At 35.6% G+C, this 18754-nt stretch overlaps 1 protein-coding gene across 1 annotated transcript in view; it reads right to left on the reverse strand.

Annotated features, from left to right (window-relative positions):
• Nucleotides 1-18754, reverse strand: part of LOC114036352 (cytochrome P450 2J2-like) — a 53789-nt gene that overhangs the window by 13878 nt on the left and 21157 nt on the right. The window contains exons 4-6 of the mRNA XM_027852855.1: nucleotides 16883-17043; nucleotides 15235-15411; nucleotides 7915-8050 (exon numbers count right to left, since the gene is read on the reverse strand). Of these exons, the coding sequence (XP_027708656.1) occupies nucleotides 7915-8050; nucleotides 15235-15411; nucleotides 16883-17043 (474 nt within the window). The remainder of the gene's footprint in view (nucleotides 1-7914; nucleotides 8051-15234; nucleotides 15412-16882; nucleotides 17044-18754) is intronic.

An 18754-nucleotide genomic window follows, 5' to 3' on the forward strand; every position in this document is an offset into this window, starting at 1 on the left:
AGTTAAGTGACTGCTCAGTGTCATACATCCAGATGGATTTGAACTCAGGGCTTCCTTTCCCCTCAAATCTAATTTTCTGTGTTCAAGTGGGAGAACTATAGCCACAACTATGGTTGAATGAATGGTTGGCTGGACACCAGCAAAAGTGCAAATGTCTATAACTTGGAAAGGTGGAGATTTGAACATGGAAGGAGGGAGCTGATAGAAGGGAGCGCAGATTGAAGGAGGTCATGGTGAAAAGGAAAACATTGGTGAGGAGGGACAAAGTGAAAGGATAATGGGGCAAAATAGGATGGAGGAAAATACACAGTTAGTAATCATAACTGTGAATGCGAATGGGATGAGCTCTCCCATAAAATGGAAGCCGATAGCAGAGTGGATTAAAAACCAGAATGCTGGGGACAATTAGATGACACAGTAGATAGAGCACCAGCCCTGGATTCAGGAAGATCTGAGTTCAAATCTGGCCTCAGACACTTGACACTTACTAGCTGTATCACTCTGGGTAAGTCACTTCACCCCATTGCCTCAGGGAAAAAAAAAACAGAATCCTACAATATGTTATTTACAAGAAACACATTGGAAGTAGAGAGATACACACAGTAAATGCAAAAGGCTGGAGCAGAATATATTTTGCTTCAGCTAAAAGAAAAAAAAATAAAGCAGGGGTAGCTATCCTCAGCTCAGACAAAACAAAAACAAAAAAAATAGATCTAATTAAAAGAGATAAGGAAGGAAACTACATCTTACTAAAGTGTACTATAGACAGTGACATAATATCAATATTGAACATATGTGCACCAAGTGGTATAGCATCCAGATTCTTAGAGGAGAAGTTCATTGAGTTACAGGAAGAAATAGACAGCAAAACTATAATATTGGAAGACCTTAACCTCCTCCTCTCAGAACAAGATAAATCTAACCAAAAAAGAAACAAGAAAGAAGTTAAGCATTGAATAGAATTTTAAAAAAGTTACATATGATAGATATCTGGAGAAAATCAAATGGGAGTAGAAAGGCATATACCTTTTTCTCAGTGGTACATGGCACCTACACAGTATTTGACCAGTAATAGTGCATAAAAAATTCAAAATCAAATACTGAAAGACCAAAATATTAAATGAATCCTTTACAAATCATGATGTAATAAATATTACATGTAATAAACTGCCATGGAAAGATAGACTAAAATTAATGAGAAATGAAATAATCTAATCCTAAGGCATGAATGGGTCAAAAAAGAAATCATAAAAACCATCAATAACTTCATCTAAGAAAATGGCAATAACGATACAACATACCAAAACTTATGGGAAGCAGAAAAAGCAGTTACTAGGGGAAGTTTTATATCACTCACTGCTTACATGAATAAAATAGAGATCAAGGAATTGAGCATGCAACTAAAAACACTAGGAAAAAAAACATTAAAAATCCCCATTTAAATACCAAATTAGAAATTCTGAAAACCAAAGGAGAGATTAATAAAATTAAAATTAAGAAAACTATTGAACCAATAAATAAATCTAAGAGCTTGTTTTATGAAAAAAAAGTAGATAAATTTTCTGTTAATTTGATTTAAAAAAAAGGAAAGAAGAAAACTAAATTGCCAGCATCAAAAACAAAATGGGTAAATTCACCACCAACGAAGAAGAAATTAAAGCAATAATTAGGAGCTATTTTGCCCAACTGTATGCCAATAAATTTGAGAGTCTTACTGACGTGGATGTATATTTATAAAAATATAAATTGCCAATAAAATGGAAGGGTAAATAAAATATTTAAATAACCCCATTTCAGAAAAAGAAATTGAACAAGCCATCAATGAACTCCCTAAGAAAAAGAAAATGTCCATGGCCGGATGGATTTACAAATGAATTCTATCAAATATTTAAAGAACAATTAATTCTAATAATATATAAACTATTTGGGGGGAAAAACAAAGAAAGAGTTCTACAAAATTCTTTTTATTATACAAATAAAGTACTGATACCTAAACCAGGAACAGTCAAAACAGAGAAATAAAATTATAGACCAATTTCCTTAATGAATATAGATGCAAAAATTTTAGCAAAGACTTTACAGCAACCTATCTTGAGGATAATACACTACAACCAGGTAGGATTTATATCAGGAATGCAGCACTCATTCAATATTAGGAAAACTATCAGCTTAATTGACTATATCAGCTACAAAACTAACAGAAATTATATGATTATTTCAATAGATGCAGAAAAAGCTTTTGAGAAGATACAACACCCATTCCTATTAAAAACAGTAGAGAACAGAAGAATAAATGGAGTCTTTCTTAAATTATTATGTACCATCTATCTAAAACCATCAGGAAATATGATATGTAATGGGGACAAGCTAGAAGCATTTCCAAGATCAGGGGTGCAACAAGGATGTCCATTATCACCACTGTTATTCAATATGGCACTTGAAATGTTAGCTTTAGCAATAAGAGAAGAAAAAGAAATTGAAGGAATTATATAAAGAAAAGAAAAAACTAAGTTATCACTATTTGCAGATGATATGATGATATACTTAGAGAATCCTAGAGAATCAAGTAAAAAATACTTGAAATAATAAAAAAAACTTTAGCAAAGTTACAGGACATAAAATAAACACATATAAATCATCAGCATTTCTATATGTATATATATGTATTATGTATGTATGATGTATGTATGAATGTGTTTGTGTGTGTGTATATATATATGTGTGTATATATATATATATGTATGTGTGTATATATATTACTAACAAAGCCCAACAGCAAGAGATAGAAAGAGAAATTCCATTTAAAGTTACTGTAGACATTGTAAAATATTTGGAAGTCTACTACCAAAACAAACTCAGTAACTATGTGAACACACTTACAAAACACTTTTCATACAGATCAAGTCAGATCTAAATATCTGGAAAAAAACATCAGTTGTTCATGGTTTGACTGAACTAATACAATAAAAATTACAATTCTAAATATATTAATGTACTGATTCAGTGCCATACCGATCAAACTAACAAAAATATTTTATAGAGCTAGAAAAAATAATATCAAAATTCATCTGGAAGAATAAAAATTCCATAATATCAAGGGAATTAATGAAAAGGATTGCTAGGGAAGGAGGCCTAGACATACCATATCTTAAATTGTATTATAAAGCAGCAATCATCATAACTACTTGGTACTGACTAAGAAATAGAGTGGTTCATCAGTGAAACAAGTTAGGTACACAAGACATAGTAGTCAGTGACTATAGTAATCTACTGTTTGATAAACCCAAAGACTCCAGCATCGGGGACATGAACTCACTATTGTGCAAATACATACATACATATATATATATATATACATATATATATATATATATAGCACCTCTGTTTGTGATCACAAAGAATTTGAAATTGTATGGATTGTATGGATGCCTATCAATTGGGGAATGGCTGAACAAGTTGCAGTATTGTGAATGAAATGGAATACTATTGTTATAGAAGAAATGATGAGCAGAGAGATTTGAGATAAACCTGGAAAGACTTATATGAACTGATGCTGAGAGAAGTGAGCACAACCATGAGAATATATTACATAGTAACAACATCGTGCAAAGATCAACTTTGATAGACTTAGCTCTTCTCAGAAATATAATGATCCAAGACAATTCCAAAAGACTCATTATGGAAAACACTATCCACATCAGGAGAAAGAATTGTGGAGTCTGAATAGAGATTGAAGCATACTATGTTTATTTTTTTTCTTTCTCTCTTCTTTTTTTGTTCTGATTCTTCTTTCACATCATGGCTAGTGTGGAAATATGTTTAACATAATTGGACATATATAACCTATAACAGATTGCTTGCTGTCTTGGGGAGGGGAAGGGAGACAAATCTGGAATTCAAAATCTTACAAAAATGAATGTTGGAAACTATCTTTACATGTAATTTGAAAATAATACTATTTAGTGCACAAAAAGGAAGTGGATGCATCTCTTGTTGATGGATGTCTCATTGAGTTTAGGCTCAAAAGGCAGATCCACTATTTGAGAATAATTCGTGGGGATGGATCAAGTGAGTTTTTATTTTTTTGGGATAGGGTATGTTTGTAGGCAGTAAGGCAGCAGCTAGTTGACAAGGAGTGATTGGAAATAAAGGAAAGAGTGAGAAAGATAGAGATGACAATATGCTAAAGAAAATGAAATAGAATGTGATCTTTTGTGCATCTAGAGGAGTTGACCTTGGCAAAATGAAGGGTAACCTCTTCATGAGAGATAGGGATGGAGGAGACAGTAGTGGCAGAAGGCATCAGGGTGATGTGAGATGTTGTTACTTGTACTTCATTCTCTAAGAGGACCATTACATCAGTGATGCCATGACTTGTAAGTGAATTGGGTTTAAGTGAGGGAGGGCTATGCAAGGTCACGAGGCTCACTATGTCCTCTGAAGCCATCTGGATGCAGTGGCAAGATATAGATTAGGATGACTAAGGATAGTCCCAGATGCAGTGGCAGATCTTGGCCTTTTTTTCAATGTGAGATGAGAAGGGAGAAAGAGGGAGCCCATGGTCAATGACCTCAAGATTTGCAATAAAATGAATTGATGCAAAATGAAGTGAGCAGAACCAGGAGAATATTGTACACGGTAACAGCAATATGATGAAGAACTATGACTGACTTAACTATTCTTAGCAATACAATGATCCAGGACAATCCCAAAATAATAGTGAAGCATACTCTTTGCCTCCAGAAGAAAAAAAAAACCAGATATTTTCTGAATACAGACTGAAGCATGCTATTATTTACTTTATTTCTTTCATTTTTATTCATCTTCTCATATAAAATGACTAATAGGGAAATGTTTTACATGAGTGCACATGTGTAAACCAATATCTGATTGACTACCGTCTCAGGGAGGAAGAAGAGGAGTGAGGGAGGAATAGAATTTGAAACGGAAAACTTTAAAAAGTTAAAAAAAGATTTCATATGTAATTGGAGAAAAAATAAAATTTTATATACATATATGTATATAATGATTTGCAGTAAAAATATGGAGTAAGTTTCTCAGCTGAAAGTGTTGGGGGTGAGTGAGCCATGCTCCTGTGAGAAGGGATGAAAAGGTTTGGAAGAGCTGCTGCAGTGAATAGGAAATCAATTAATTAGGGAAATGTAGAAGGAGTACCTTGCAGCAAACGTTATGAAATTATGTAAGATCAATTTGTAGTGGATACAGTCAAAATGGTTTTGTGATTTTCTTTATCTTCATTTAACAGCACATGAGTGAGAGTGAAGGCCAGTGATAGGAGAATTGAATCAAGCTTGATAGGGCAAGACAGATGTGATACCATCGTTGGACAAGAGTCCATTGAAGTAGTTCACCAAGGGGTCAAGATGGAAAAAAGAGGCAAGTGTGGCTAGTGCACGGTGTTGGCCTGGGAGGGAACTGAGGAATGAAAAGATTGGCAGTCAAGGAAGGCAGAGGGATAGGTGGAATATTAATAGATTGAGATCAAATAAAGATATTTCAGAATTCATGAATTCAGAAAGTAGTATATTTGTGGGCAATGGCCAGATCACCCATTTAGAGTAGCTTATACCTATATATTAATATATAGGTAATATGTAATAAATATAATATAACATATAGTAATTATATGTAATATAAATATAAATATATATATATTAGAGTAGCTCATATCTAAGTTATTAGCTCATAACTAAGAAACATGGACTATTTGTGCTTGACCTGTGGTAGAGCATTCTGAGCTCATATTGGACTAATTAGCTATAGTCTGATTGTACATACACATTGTAACTTTCTCTAACATAGTGATGTCATTTTGGTCCTCTTTGAAAACTAAGGACAACAATCATTAAAACTAAGTTAATGCTTGTTGACAGTGTGATTTGAAGAACCAATGTGATAGCCAATTTCTCATCATTCTACAATGGTCGTTATAGAAGTAGAAGCTGACTGCAGAGGGTTGAGGGTCATTTTGTGTCATTCTTTGTGCTAAGAGTTGCTATGGCCTTAGAATTCATCACCCAGTGTTCAGCCTCCTGGGATGAGCTACTTGGTACTTAGCTAAACTGGGCTTCAGCATATATGTCTCAACTGTTGGAACTATAGAGCCTTCTGTATGAGAGGCACTATGCTAAGCCCTGGGGATACAAAAAGAGGCAAAATAGGGTGGCCTCAAGGAATTTACCTTTCTAGTGTGGTAGAACCCGCTAGAGCCATCCACTCCACTGACATTGACATTGAGATCCCAGGGTCACTTCTACATCACAGACAGGCATTAGAGGAGGACTTTGTATAGGTCTTTCTTACCTCAAGCCCAAATTAGGTTTCCTGCAACTTTCGTACATTGAAATCTCTTCTACCCACAAAGGTAAAATTGAATAAATTTAATCCTTCTTTTACACAAGAGCCCTTCAAATACTTGAAGTCTGCCATCATGTCTTTCTTAAGTTTATGATATTTTTGGCCCCCATTTTAAACATGGGAAAACTGAAGCTTAAAGTAGTATTTTACTTCTGCTGATTTTCTCCTATTTATTCTGTCTATATATTGTTTGTCCATAGCTATTTGCATGTTGCCTCTCCCATTACACTGTGAACTCTCTGAGAACAGGACCTGGTTGGTGTTTTGTTCTTTTTTGTTTGCTTTTCTTTATATTCATATTACTTAGCACTGTGTGTGGTGCATAGTAGGTGTTTAATAAATGCTCATTAACTCACTGAAATGCCTTGTCCAAAGTGTCATGACTGCTTAGAGGGGAAGCATGAGCTAGAAAATGAAGTTCTGACTCTTAATTCAGTTGTCTGTCACCCCAGATCCTTGAGAGGAGGGATTGTTTCATTATTTGTACGTGTGTCCCCAGTGTTTGGCTTATGGTAGAGGCACATAATAAATACTTGATCTGATTTCCATGATGCTAAATGGCTGCTAAGAATGCTACTTTTGGGTATTGCCTCAGATAGGTAAAAGGGATGTTCCAATCTGGGTACTACCTTAAAGGGAACAAAAATGTGTTAGTCCAAGGGTTTCCAAACTGAGAGCTGTGGATTTCTCCAAGTACTTATTGCTAGGGATCTGCAAATCCATGTTCAGTCCATGGGTCCTTATTCTGATCTTTAGCTTGAGGAAGATATGAGCCATGTCACAGTATACTAGATAAGGAAATAGAAGTTTTGATCAAGCTTTGGCTCTCAGAACCTGAAGCTCTTGAGGGAGAGGTATCCCTGGAATTGGAGCCCTAGACTGGGAGTCAGGGTGACCTGCATTTAAATCCCACTTCAGAAACTTCCTACCTGTTAGACCTTGGGGAAATCACTTAATTTCTCTCAGCCTTGATTTCCACACTTGTAAAATGAGGGGGTCGGACCTTATGGTTTCTAACATAGCTTCTAACTCTAAATCTATTATAACTTTCTGTAGAATGAGTTAACAATATATCTTTCACTTAAACATTTATATTTTGTAATCTATGGAGATTTATCATATTTAATAGGATACAAATACATTTTAAAATATTACCTTTTGTTATCACATACTTTTCTTTTTTAATTAGTTTATTTTTAGTTTTCAACATTCACTTCCATAAGCTTTTGAGTTTTAAATTTTCTTCCCCTCCCTCCTTTCCTTCCTTCCCAAAGTGGCATGCACTCTGATATAGGCTCTACATGTACATTCCTATGAAATATATTTTCACATTAGTCATGTTGTAAAGAAGAATTAGAACCAATAGGAGGAACCACAAGAAAGAAGAAACAAAACAAAACAGAAGAAAAAAAGAGCAAATAATTTGATTCGATCTGCATTCAGACTCCATAGTTCTTTTATCACATACCTATTCAATCAAAAATAGTTATAGTGCAGAATTCTATTGGGGTGCATAACCTGATGCCATCACTGTACCTTGGATCTCTGGATAAAGGGCCATATACAGCAGTGCCCACCTCAGAGTGGTTGAAATTGTCTCTGTGCCAGCTATGAAGAGGTCCAGGGTGCAGAAGACTAAATTTTTTTCATTAAAACTTGAATGGATGTTATCCTTAAATTAAAAAGAAAAGACCAATTAATTAATAAAAACATATGACTCTCTATAGACATGAGCAACTGCATCCTCCATGGAGCCTTGGAAAGTTAGAGGTGGCAGATGCTGGACTTCCTTTTAACCCCCAGGAATATAATAACTCTTTCCAAGAATGAGAGCTCCTATTTCTTTTTAATATCATTTTTCCCAATTAGATGTAAACCATGTTTAACATTCTTTTTATATAAAATTTTGAGCTCCAATTTTTTTCCCTTCCTCCCATACCTCCTCCCTCACTGAGATGGTAAGGAGTTTTATATAGGTTATATATGTGCATTCTTCTAAAACATTTCCATAGTACTCACATTGTGAAAAGAGAAACAGAACAAAAGGAAGAAAATCATGAAATAAAAAAATAAAATGAAAATAGTATTCTTTGATCTGCATTAACATTTCATCAGTTATTTCACCGGTTATGAATAGTATTTTCCATCATGAGTCCTTTGCGCTTGTCTTGGATCAATGTCTGGCTAAGAAGAACCAAACCAATCATAGTTGATCATTGCATAGCATTGCTAGTACTGTGTACAACATACTCATGGTTCTGCTCATTTCACTTTGCATCAGTGTATGTCAGTCTTTCCAGGATTCTCTGAAATCCACCTGCTCATCATTTCTTATAACACAATAGTATTCCATTACATTTATATACACAACTTGTTTAGCCATTTTCCAACTGAGGGGCAACCCCTCAATTTCCAATTCTTTGCCACTACAAAAAAAAGCTGTTATAAATATTTTTGTACTTGTCCATCCTTTTCCCTTTTTTATGATCTCTTTGGAATATAGAACTGCTATTGGTATTGTTGGATCAAAGAGTATGCATAGATTAATTGCCTTTGGGCATAGTTTGAAATTGCTCTCCATAATGGCTGGATCAATTCACAACTTCACCAACAGTGTGTTAGTATCCCATTTTTCCTTCATACTCTACAATGTTCATCATTTTTCTTTTCTTTCATATTAGCCATTCTGATAGGTGCCATGTTGTACCTTAGAGTTGTTTTACATTGCTTTTCTTTAATCAACAGTAATTTAGAGCATTATTTTTCATATGACTATCCCCATTATAGATAATGCTTGTTGATGGTTTTGGATAAATACTACTAATCATTTTAAGGAAAGCTCCATTTATTCCTATGTTTTTAATATTGTTAACAGAAATAGGTGTTGGATTTTGTCAATAGCTTTTTCTGCACCAACTAAGACAATTATATGATTTCCATTGGCTTTGTTATTGATGTGGTCAATTATGCTGATAGTTTTCCTAACATTGAATAAGCCCTATGTTTCTGGTGTAAATACTACCTGATCATAGTGTATGAACTTTGTGATTTATTGCTGTAATAACCTTGCTGCTTTTTTATCTAATCAGTTTGCATCAATATTCATCAGGGAAATTGGCCTATAGTTTTCTTTCTCTTTTTTGGCTCCTCTTGGTTTAGGTATCAGCACTATATTTGTGTCATAAAAATAATTTTGCAGGATGCCTTTGCATATTTTCCTAAATAGTTAATATGTTATTGGAATTCATTGTTCTTTAATTCTTCTTTCATAGATTTCACTTATAAATTCATCTGGACCTGGGGATTGTTTTTCCCTTAGGGAGTATATTGATTGTTCAATTTCTATTTTTTTTTTTCTAAAGTGGGGTTAAGAATTTTGTTTAACCTTCTTTTAATCTAGGCCACTTATATTTTGGTAAATATTTATCCATTTCACTTAAATTGTCAGATTTATTGGCATACAACTGGCAAAATAACTAATACCTATTTCTTTAATCTCCTTATCATTGGTGGCAAATTCATTCTTTTCATTTATATGGTTAATTTTTTTTCTTTTTTCTTTTTTTAATCAAATAAACCAATGTTTTATCTATTTTTTCTTTTTCATAAAACCGTCTCTCAGTTTTATTTGTTAGTTTCTTACTTTTAACTTTTTTACTCTCTCCTTTGATTTTTAGAATTTCTAATTTAGTGTTATTTGGGGATTTTTAATTCAACCTTTGTCTAGCTTTTGGAGTTGCATACCCAATTTTTTAATCTTCTCTTCCTCTCTTTTATTGATGTAAGTAATTAGAGATATAAATTTCCCCTAAGTACTGCTTTGATTGCATCCCATAAATTTGTTGTCTCATTATCATAATTTTCTTTGTTGAAATTAATGATTATTTCTGTGATTTGTTAGATTGTTAGGATTAGATTATTTAGCTTCCAATTAATTTTTAATCTATCTTTCCATAACCCCTTTTTAATTGTAATTTTTATTGCATCATGATCTGAAAAGGATGCATTTAATATTTCTGCCTTTCTGCACTAGATTCTGAGGTTTTTATGCTCTAATACATGGTCAGTTTTTGTGAAAGTGCCATGTGCTGCTGAGAAAAAACATATATTGTTTTCTATTCCCATTTAGTTTTCTCCAGAGATCTATCATATCTAACTTTTCTAAAATTCTCTTCACCTCCATAAATTCTTTCTTGTTTAGATATAGTTAGTCCTGTGAGGGGAAAGCAGAGGTCCTCCACTACTGCAATTTTATTGTCTATTTTATCCTGTAACTCATTTAACTTTCTTGGTAAAAAAATGAATGCTATGCCATTTGGAACATACATTTTTAGTTTTGATATTACTTCATTTTCTATGGTACCTTTTGGCAAGATGCAGTTTCCTTCCTTGTCTCTTATCTCTTTTTGCTTTTGCTTTGTCTGAGCTCATGATTACTACCCCTGAATTTTTTTAATTCAGAGGAAAGCATAATATATTTGGCTTCAGCCTTTTGCATTCACTTAGTGTGTGTTTTGTTGTTTCAGATAGGTTTCTCTTAAATAACATATTATAGGATTTTGGTTTTTAATCCATTTTTCTATCTGCTTCTCTTTTGTCGGAGAGTTCATTCTATTCACATTCAATTATGATGACTGTGTATTTTCTTCCATCCTATTTTCCTCATTTGTTCTTTTCTCTTTCCTTTCATTCTATCCCTCCTCACCAGTGTTTTGCTTCTCCCCAACATCTTCCTTAATCTGACCCACTTCTATCAGCACCGCTTTTTCGTGTCTCTCTCCCGTTCTTCTTCCCTGTAGGGTAAGATAGATTTCTATACCCAACTTGGTGTGTGTCTTAGAGCCTCTCTTTCCATCCCATTCCACCCTCATCCCTTTTACAGTCCCTGCTTTATCTATTCACCAGACCCTCCTAATCTTAATCTATACACCTTTTAAAAGCCTCTCCCTCATCCTATTTTCCAGTTTTCTCACCTTTGTAGAATTTCAGAGGACTTCTAAACTTCTTCAGATGTATACATTGTTTCTTTTTCACCCAGATGAGAGTAAGGTTTCAATACTACAACCTTCCACCCCAACCTGCTTCCTCTATTAGTTTTTTCCCCCATTCATGCCCATTTTTATGAGATACTTTCTCCTTTTACCATTTTCCTACTCGATTTTGTTTTTTATAATCACTTGATCATACATAATTCAGCCCCAACATTTCTTTCAAACTACCTCAGTAAAGATAACAGTTTTAAGAATACTATTACTAATAGTAATAACTAACAATTACTAATATTAATAACATTTTCATGCGTCATAGGAAAACACTTTGATATTAACCAGGGCCTTATAATTATTCTTTACTGATTGCCTTATATTTCTTCTGGATCATTAAATATCAATTTTCCATTGAATTCTGGTCATTTTATTACAAAATACCTGAAAGTCTTTCAGTTCATCAAATGTCCAATTTTTCTTTTTCAGTCAGATTTATATTCAACTTTGCAATCCAGCTCCTTTGCTCATTGAAATATTATGTCCCGAGACCTATGGTTTTTCAGTGTAGAATTTGCTAGGTCTTGGGAAAGCCTGAATGTGTTTCTGTAGTATTTCAATTATTTTTTTTCCTTGTTGCTTGCAATATTTTCTCTTTAACCTGGGAATTTTGAAACTTGACTATGACATTCCTATAAGTTTTCTTCTTGGGATCTCTTTCAGGTTGTGATCAGTGGATTCTTTCTATTTCTCTTTGATTGTCTTTGGGCATAGTTCCAAATTATTCTTCAGAATAGTTGGATCAGATCACATCTCCACCAACAGTGCATTAGTGTTCAAATTTCCTCCCATCCTCTACAACATTCTTCATTTGCCTTTTCTTTCAACTTAACCAATCTGATAGCTGTGAGGTGGTACTTTAGAATTGTTTTAATTTGCATTTCTCTAATCAATATTGATTTACAGCATTCTTTCATATGATTATAGATAGCTTTAATTTCTTCTTCTGAAAACTGTATGTTCATATCCTTTGACCATTTATCAATTGGTGAAGGAGTTGTATTGATGTCTAATCTTTAAGGAATTATTTTCTTCAGTTAGTTTTTGTATCTCTTATTCCACTTGGTCGATTCTACTTTTTAAGGAGATGTTTTCTTCAGTAAATTATCGTGCTTCCTTTTGCATGCTGTTGACTTTTTCATGATTCTCTTGCATAGTTCTCATTTCTTTTCCCAATTTTTCTTCTACCTCTCTTATTTTATTTTTTAAAGTACTTTTTTAGTCTTTCCAGGAGGACTTTTTGGGCTTTAGACCAATTCATATTTCCCTTTGAGGCTTTGCATGTCAGCATTTTGACATCGTTGTCCTCTTCTGAGTTTGTGTTTTGATCTTCCCTGTCTAACATGGTAGCTTTTTATGGTCAAAGCTTGTTGTTTGGTTGGTCTTTTTGCTCATCTTCAGCCCATTTTCTAATAATTTTAAGGTGAACTCTACTCCTGGGGCTCAGGGACTACTGTCCAAAGCTTCTGCCCCAACCTTCTTGTGCTGAGAGCCAGATGCCTGGTCACTGGCTTGCTGTGTAGGCTTGCCTGTGGCACAGGGGGTCTGAGGCTGTCTGCTCCCCTGCTGGACTGGAATCACCTGGCCAATTAGTGTCTCTTACACCAGAATTCAGGGGCTGGAAGCTCACGTGTTGTATCCTGGCTGTGGGCCTCACAGGTTGTCTGTTGTGCCACTACCCTGCTGAGCTGGGTTGCTGATCTGAGCTAGGGCTAGGGCTTCCCACTGGCTTGTGCTTTACACTGCCTGCACTGTACTGTGCTCCCATTTTACTTGAGTGAGACAGGCCTGTCCTGCAGTCTTTCTAAGTTATTTTGGCCTGGAAAGTTGTTTGAACCTTTCCCTTTGTGGATTCTGTCACTCCAGAATCCATTTTGTTGGTAGATATAGCAACAAATATATATCTTATATGTGTGTGTGTGCATGTGTGTGTGCGTGTGTGTGTAACAAATATCTATGTTATATATAAAGATATGTTATATCCATGGACAGTGGGGAGAGCTCAGGCAACTTCCTGCCTTTTCTCCACTGTCTTGGTTCCACCTGTGAGAGCTCCTATTTCTGATGGGTTGGGAGGCTTACTGTGAGTACTTTTCTCACCAAACCCATGCAAGTAGTTAGGATCTGTGTTTTGTAGGTGAGAAAACTGAAGCTCAGAGACCAGGAGTGAATGGTCCAGAAACACAGGACTAATAAACGACAGAACTGGCTCATGAATCCGGGCCCCTGACCAAAATCTAACACTTTGCTGCATCATGCCACTGCTCTGCCCCCTGTGCATGCACACCCGCATCCAACCCTCTCAGTACCACATGCAAAAAAAGAATGGTCATGGGGGTCAGCTTTTTAGAAGGTAATTATGAGTCCAACAGATTTTTCTATCATCTCACCAGGATATGTGCTGGGTGTGCTAGACCCATAGAAGTTTGAATTGAATTTGCTTCTGTATTTGTTTGCATTGACTTCTTTGTCCTCCTTCTCATCTTTGTTCTCTTTTTCTTCTCATTTTCTCTCTCCTCTTGCCTCACTTTCTCTCTTTCATTCTCTTTCTCCTTCTTCCCCATTCCTCCACCTCCTTTCCCTTCACTTTCTCTTTCTTCTCCTTATTATCATTCTCATTTCTATTTTCTCTCTACCAAGAAACACATATATGTTATTAGCTGCTGATATTTCTTCTGGCATAAATAAAGCTGGTTGCAAAATAGAGAATAATAATAGTTAACATTTTTATATAGCACCTACTATGTGCCAAACAATGTGATAACTGTTGTTCTCAATTGAGAACTGTTGTTCTCAAAATTGCTTTACAAAATGCTTTACAATTTGTAAGCTACTTTTCCCATAATCCTGTGAGTCAGGTAGAGCCAATAATATTGTACCCATTTTTCAAATGAAAATACTGAGACTTAGAGAAATGATTTGTTCACAGGTAAACTTGGCTGATGAATTCAGGACCTGGAATTTAAATAGAAGTCCAGCATTCTTGAACTATACAGGATGTAATCACAAAATCTTGAAGTTGGAAAGGAACTCCAATTGAGTCAAATTCAAATAGAAATGAGATCTCTAAACCATATGTAAAAATCCCCGGGGCTACATACTTACTTACTTATCTGTGTTTTAATGTATTTTTATTTATTTTGTTAAATATTTCTAAATTACATTCTTTAATCTGATTCTACAGTACTCAGGAGTGACATGGGCTGCAATGCTGCCCACATGTTTGACTGTTGCACAAATTCCCAAAGTTGGTTATATTTTGATTGTACATATAAGACTGATAATTTAAATTATTTTTATAGTGTTGTGAGATTTACAAAGAATATACTCACATAATTCGGTTGGATGGGGTAGATAGAATATCTTAATGTTATAGATGGGATAAGTGTAGAGAGATTATTTCAAAGGGATGAAATATTAGGGCCAAGACTTAATCCCAATCCGAATAGATTCTAATGAAAAGGACACTGGACTTGGAGACAGAAAGAGCTGGGTTTAAATTCGGATTCCTAATAGCTGTGAGACTGCAGCAAGTCAATTAACCTCTCTATGCCTTATTTTCCCATCATATGAAATCAGGGGTTTAAATTCAATGAGTCCTATTATCCCTTCCACTTCTAAATCAAAATTGTGAGCTCTCCATTAGCAAACTCCATCACTTATACTCTTTACCTCCCAAGGTTGTCACTGAATAAACATTATGAGACAGACGGAAAGTGTGAAACACATGACACACTTATCCCCCCAATTCTGCACTTCATTTTTTTTTGTTTTAAACACACACAATGCCCACTTTCTGTGTTGTCTTCATTACCTTGGACAGCTCCTTCAGGTAAGCACCAATGAAGTCCAGGGTGTCCTCTGGGTTTGGGTCTTCCTTATGTTGTTTGACCACGTTTTCTACAAAAATTTCTAGCTTTTTCCATTCTCTAAAGAGCTTCTGGTGAGCTCCTGGCAGGAATTTCATTATCCAGGGAAACATACTGAGGAGCTAAATAACATAAAAAGGGATGGGGAGGGGGAATGAGTGTCAGTTCCTGTTAGGCTACCCTGTCTCTTCATCTTCCTCACCCTAAGTCAGGCCAGGGTTCTTGACCTTATTTTGCATCATGGAATTTATCTTAATTCTGTGTCTAACCACTTCTGAAATTGACCCTCCTGTAACCACAGTTTTGTTTTCTCCCATATTGTTGCTCTCCCAACTCTCAAGCTAACATCCAATCATCTCTTGTCTCATATACCAGCCCCTTGCCGATATCCTGATGCACCTAAATAATTCTTTCAAGATGTCACCTATCTAGGCAGCCTCATGACCTTCAAAGAAGGAGAGGAGAGATCATTTCTAGAGAAATTGCTAGTTCTTGGGCCCATATTTCCTTGTTAGGCAGAATTTCCTTCTCCTGAATTTCCATTTTGCTCCTCTTAATGAAATGAGACCTAATGTTATTCACTCTTTTCCCTCATTTTCTTCCATAAACAGACTCCTGAGCTGGTAAGTGACATTGTAAGCCAGTGACTCTTTTGCTGAGGTTCATTCACTGATCAGCTAGGAGGAAGAGTAGATGGAGTGGTGGAATAAGATTCAGGAAGACCTGAATTAGAATTTTGCCTCAGATGCATATTAGCTGTGAGGCAAGTCACTAACCTTGCATCAGTTAATGAGCAGCCTCATTAACTGCCTCAGTTTCCTAATCCATAAAAATGGGGATAATAATGACTCAAAGGGTCATTGTGAGGAATCCAAAAAAATCAATCAACAAGCATCTGTCTATCTATGCATCTTGCATTTGTCTTTGTCTCTGAACCTCCCTCTCTCCCTTCTGTCTTCACTTTCTCTTCCACATCTCTTTCTTTCTCTCCCTCCCACCTCTCCTGTAGAGTTGAGGATTAAATTATTGATTTCCCTCAAACTCTGCTCAAGATACAGTTCCTCCATGAAGCTTTTCCTGGTTTTCCTGGTTTCTAATGCTGCCTCTACCAATTTTTCCGTATTGTAATTATTTATTTGCATATGCACTCATTTGAGGGCCTGCTGTCTTCTCCCACAGAACGTACACCACCTGAAGTCAGGGGCTATTTCATTTTTATCTTTGTATTCACATCTCCTAGCAGAGTACAAGACACACAGTCGGTACTTAATAAATGTTTGTAAATTAATGATCTTGATAAATACCTTAGAAAAAAATAAAATTTTATAGAATTTTCTCATTATTTGGGATCACTCTGTTCTGGAGAAGCATTGGATCCTCCAGGCATGTTCTATCATATTACTTTTAATTAAAAAAAAATGAAAACAAAAGAAAAACCTTATTTCTATCCTCTCCCCTTTTCAATCTCTTTTACACAAGCTGACTCAGTTCCTGCCAACCTCTCGCAGTCATGCTTGTTTCTTTTTTCATGGAGGAAACACATGGCCCAATTGAGGCCTAGCCAGCTCTGCCCAGGAGGGGATGGTCTATTACCTGACATTCCCAACTGCCTAAGAGGACGCTGACATCATCCAAACTCTTCAGCAGCTCCTGGAACTGAGAATCATGGTACTCATAGCGATGTCCAAAAGTTATGGAGCAGATGATATTGGAAACAGCATTGTTGATCTGAAAGTGGGGGTCAAAGGGCTGTCCTATTGACCAGAAGAGAAAGGGAATAGGCTACTATTCATTTGACTTATGTTATTTTACAGGAACCCAACACAGCTTTCTACCTTTTTTCTCTCAAATAATTTTTTCTTCACCTTCCCCCCCCATCCACCAGCACACATCTGCTTTATTATTATTGTCCATAATCAGCTAGTGCTTAAAAAGACATGAGAAGAAAAAAAAAACATGACCACTTTTTAATGTTTTAGTCAAGACTTGAGATTTAACTGTCATATTTTTTTTTCAGTATAGGTTACCTATGTGGCTTTGGACAAGTTACTTCATCTTTCTTTTCCTCCATTTGTTCATCAGTAAAATGAGAAGGTTGGACCAAATGTCCTCTGGGAGCCCTTCTAGCCTCTGTTTATTATTTCATATCTAATATATCATGGGCAAAGGTGTACCTATCTGTGTAATAGGCATGCGCACATATGTGCATGTGTGTCCATAGATGTATGTGTGCATATACCCATACCCATGACTATATAATCCTATGGGCTACTTCCATGCATGTGAGTAGTAGAGGTGAAAATACAACTGGTGATACTGGAATGAAAAGAAAAGGTATGAGAAGGTGAATAAGGAAGGGACACAGTATAAAGTAGCTCATAAGGTATTGAACCTTCAGACAGGAAGAACTGGCCTAGCTCAGACATTTACTAGCTGGGTGACCTTAGTTCTCCTGCCTTCCCACTGTTGATTATTTCCAGTTTCTCATGTTTATATTGTGTTTGTACACAGATGTTTGTATGTGGTCTCCCCTGTCCTCCCTTTTACTAGGAGCTGCTTGAGGATAGGGACTCTCTTTTTCCTTTCTTTGTATCCTTAGGATTTAGCACAGTGCCTGGAATATAGTAGGCACTTGATAAATACTTATTGACTGACTGACCTTGCGAAAATCACTTAACTGTTCCGCTTCTCAGTTTAGTCATCTACAGAATGGGAGGGAGGGTTAGATTGATGGTCTCCAAGATTCATTCTTACCCTAAATTTATAATGAAAAGAAGAAGCAGCAGAAGAGGAAGAGAAAGGGAATGTAGATGAGGATCACAGGAGGAAGAGAGGGAAAAAGAAGGATAGAAAGTGGAGGAAGGATCAAAGAATGAATAGCTCCAAAAACAACATTGTAGAAAGATAACTTGGACAGACTTCAGGACTTGTTTCAATGTAATACCAACCATAATTGCAGAGGACCGGTGATGACACCTGCTACCCACCTCCTGACAGACCGGTGATAGACTTAGGCTACACAATGAGATATATGTATCTGGGCATGGCCAATGGAAGAATTTATTTTGCTTGACTGTGTATATTTGTTAGTAGGGCTTTTTTTCCAGTGGGAGGACAAAGAAGAAAAAAGAAATCATTAATTGAAACAAATTAAAATTAAAAACAAATTAAGTCAGCAATATGTATACATATATGTGTATATATGTATATTGTGTGTATGTATATGTATATGTGTGTGTGTATTTTCCCCCTTAAGAAGTAGAAAGAGGAAAACAAGGCAGAAAATTACACAGGAATGAGAAGGGAGGTACTGAGAAAAGGAAATAGATGATTTAGTAAGTAGAAAAGAAGAATGATTAAGAAGAAAAATGAGTTAAAGAAGGGAAGCAGGAGAAAATAGTGGCAGTATGTGTGTTTATGTGTGTGTGTGTGTGTGTGTGTGTGTGTGTGTGTGTGTGTTCAGAG

Source organism: Vombatus ursinus, unplaced genomic scaffold, assembly GCF_900497805.2.
Source record: "Vombatus ursinus unplaced genomic scaffold, bare-nosed wombat genome assembly UNPS02009824.1, whole genome shotgun sequence".
In the NCBI taxonomy this organism is placed as follows: Eukaryota; Metazoa; Chordata; class Mammalia; order Diprotodontia; family Vombatidae; genus Vombatus; species Vombatus ursinus.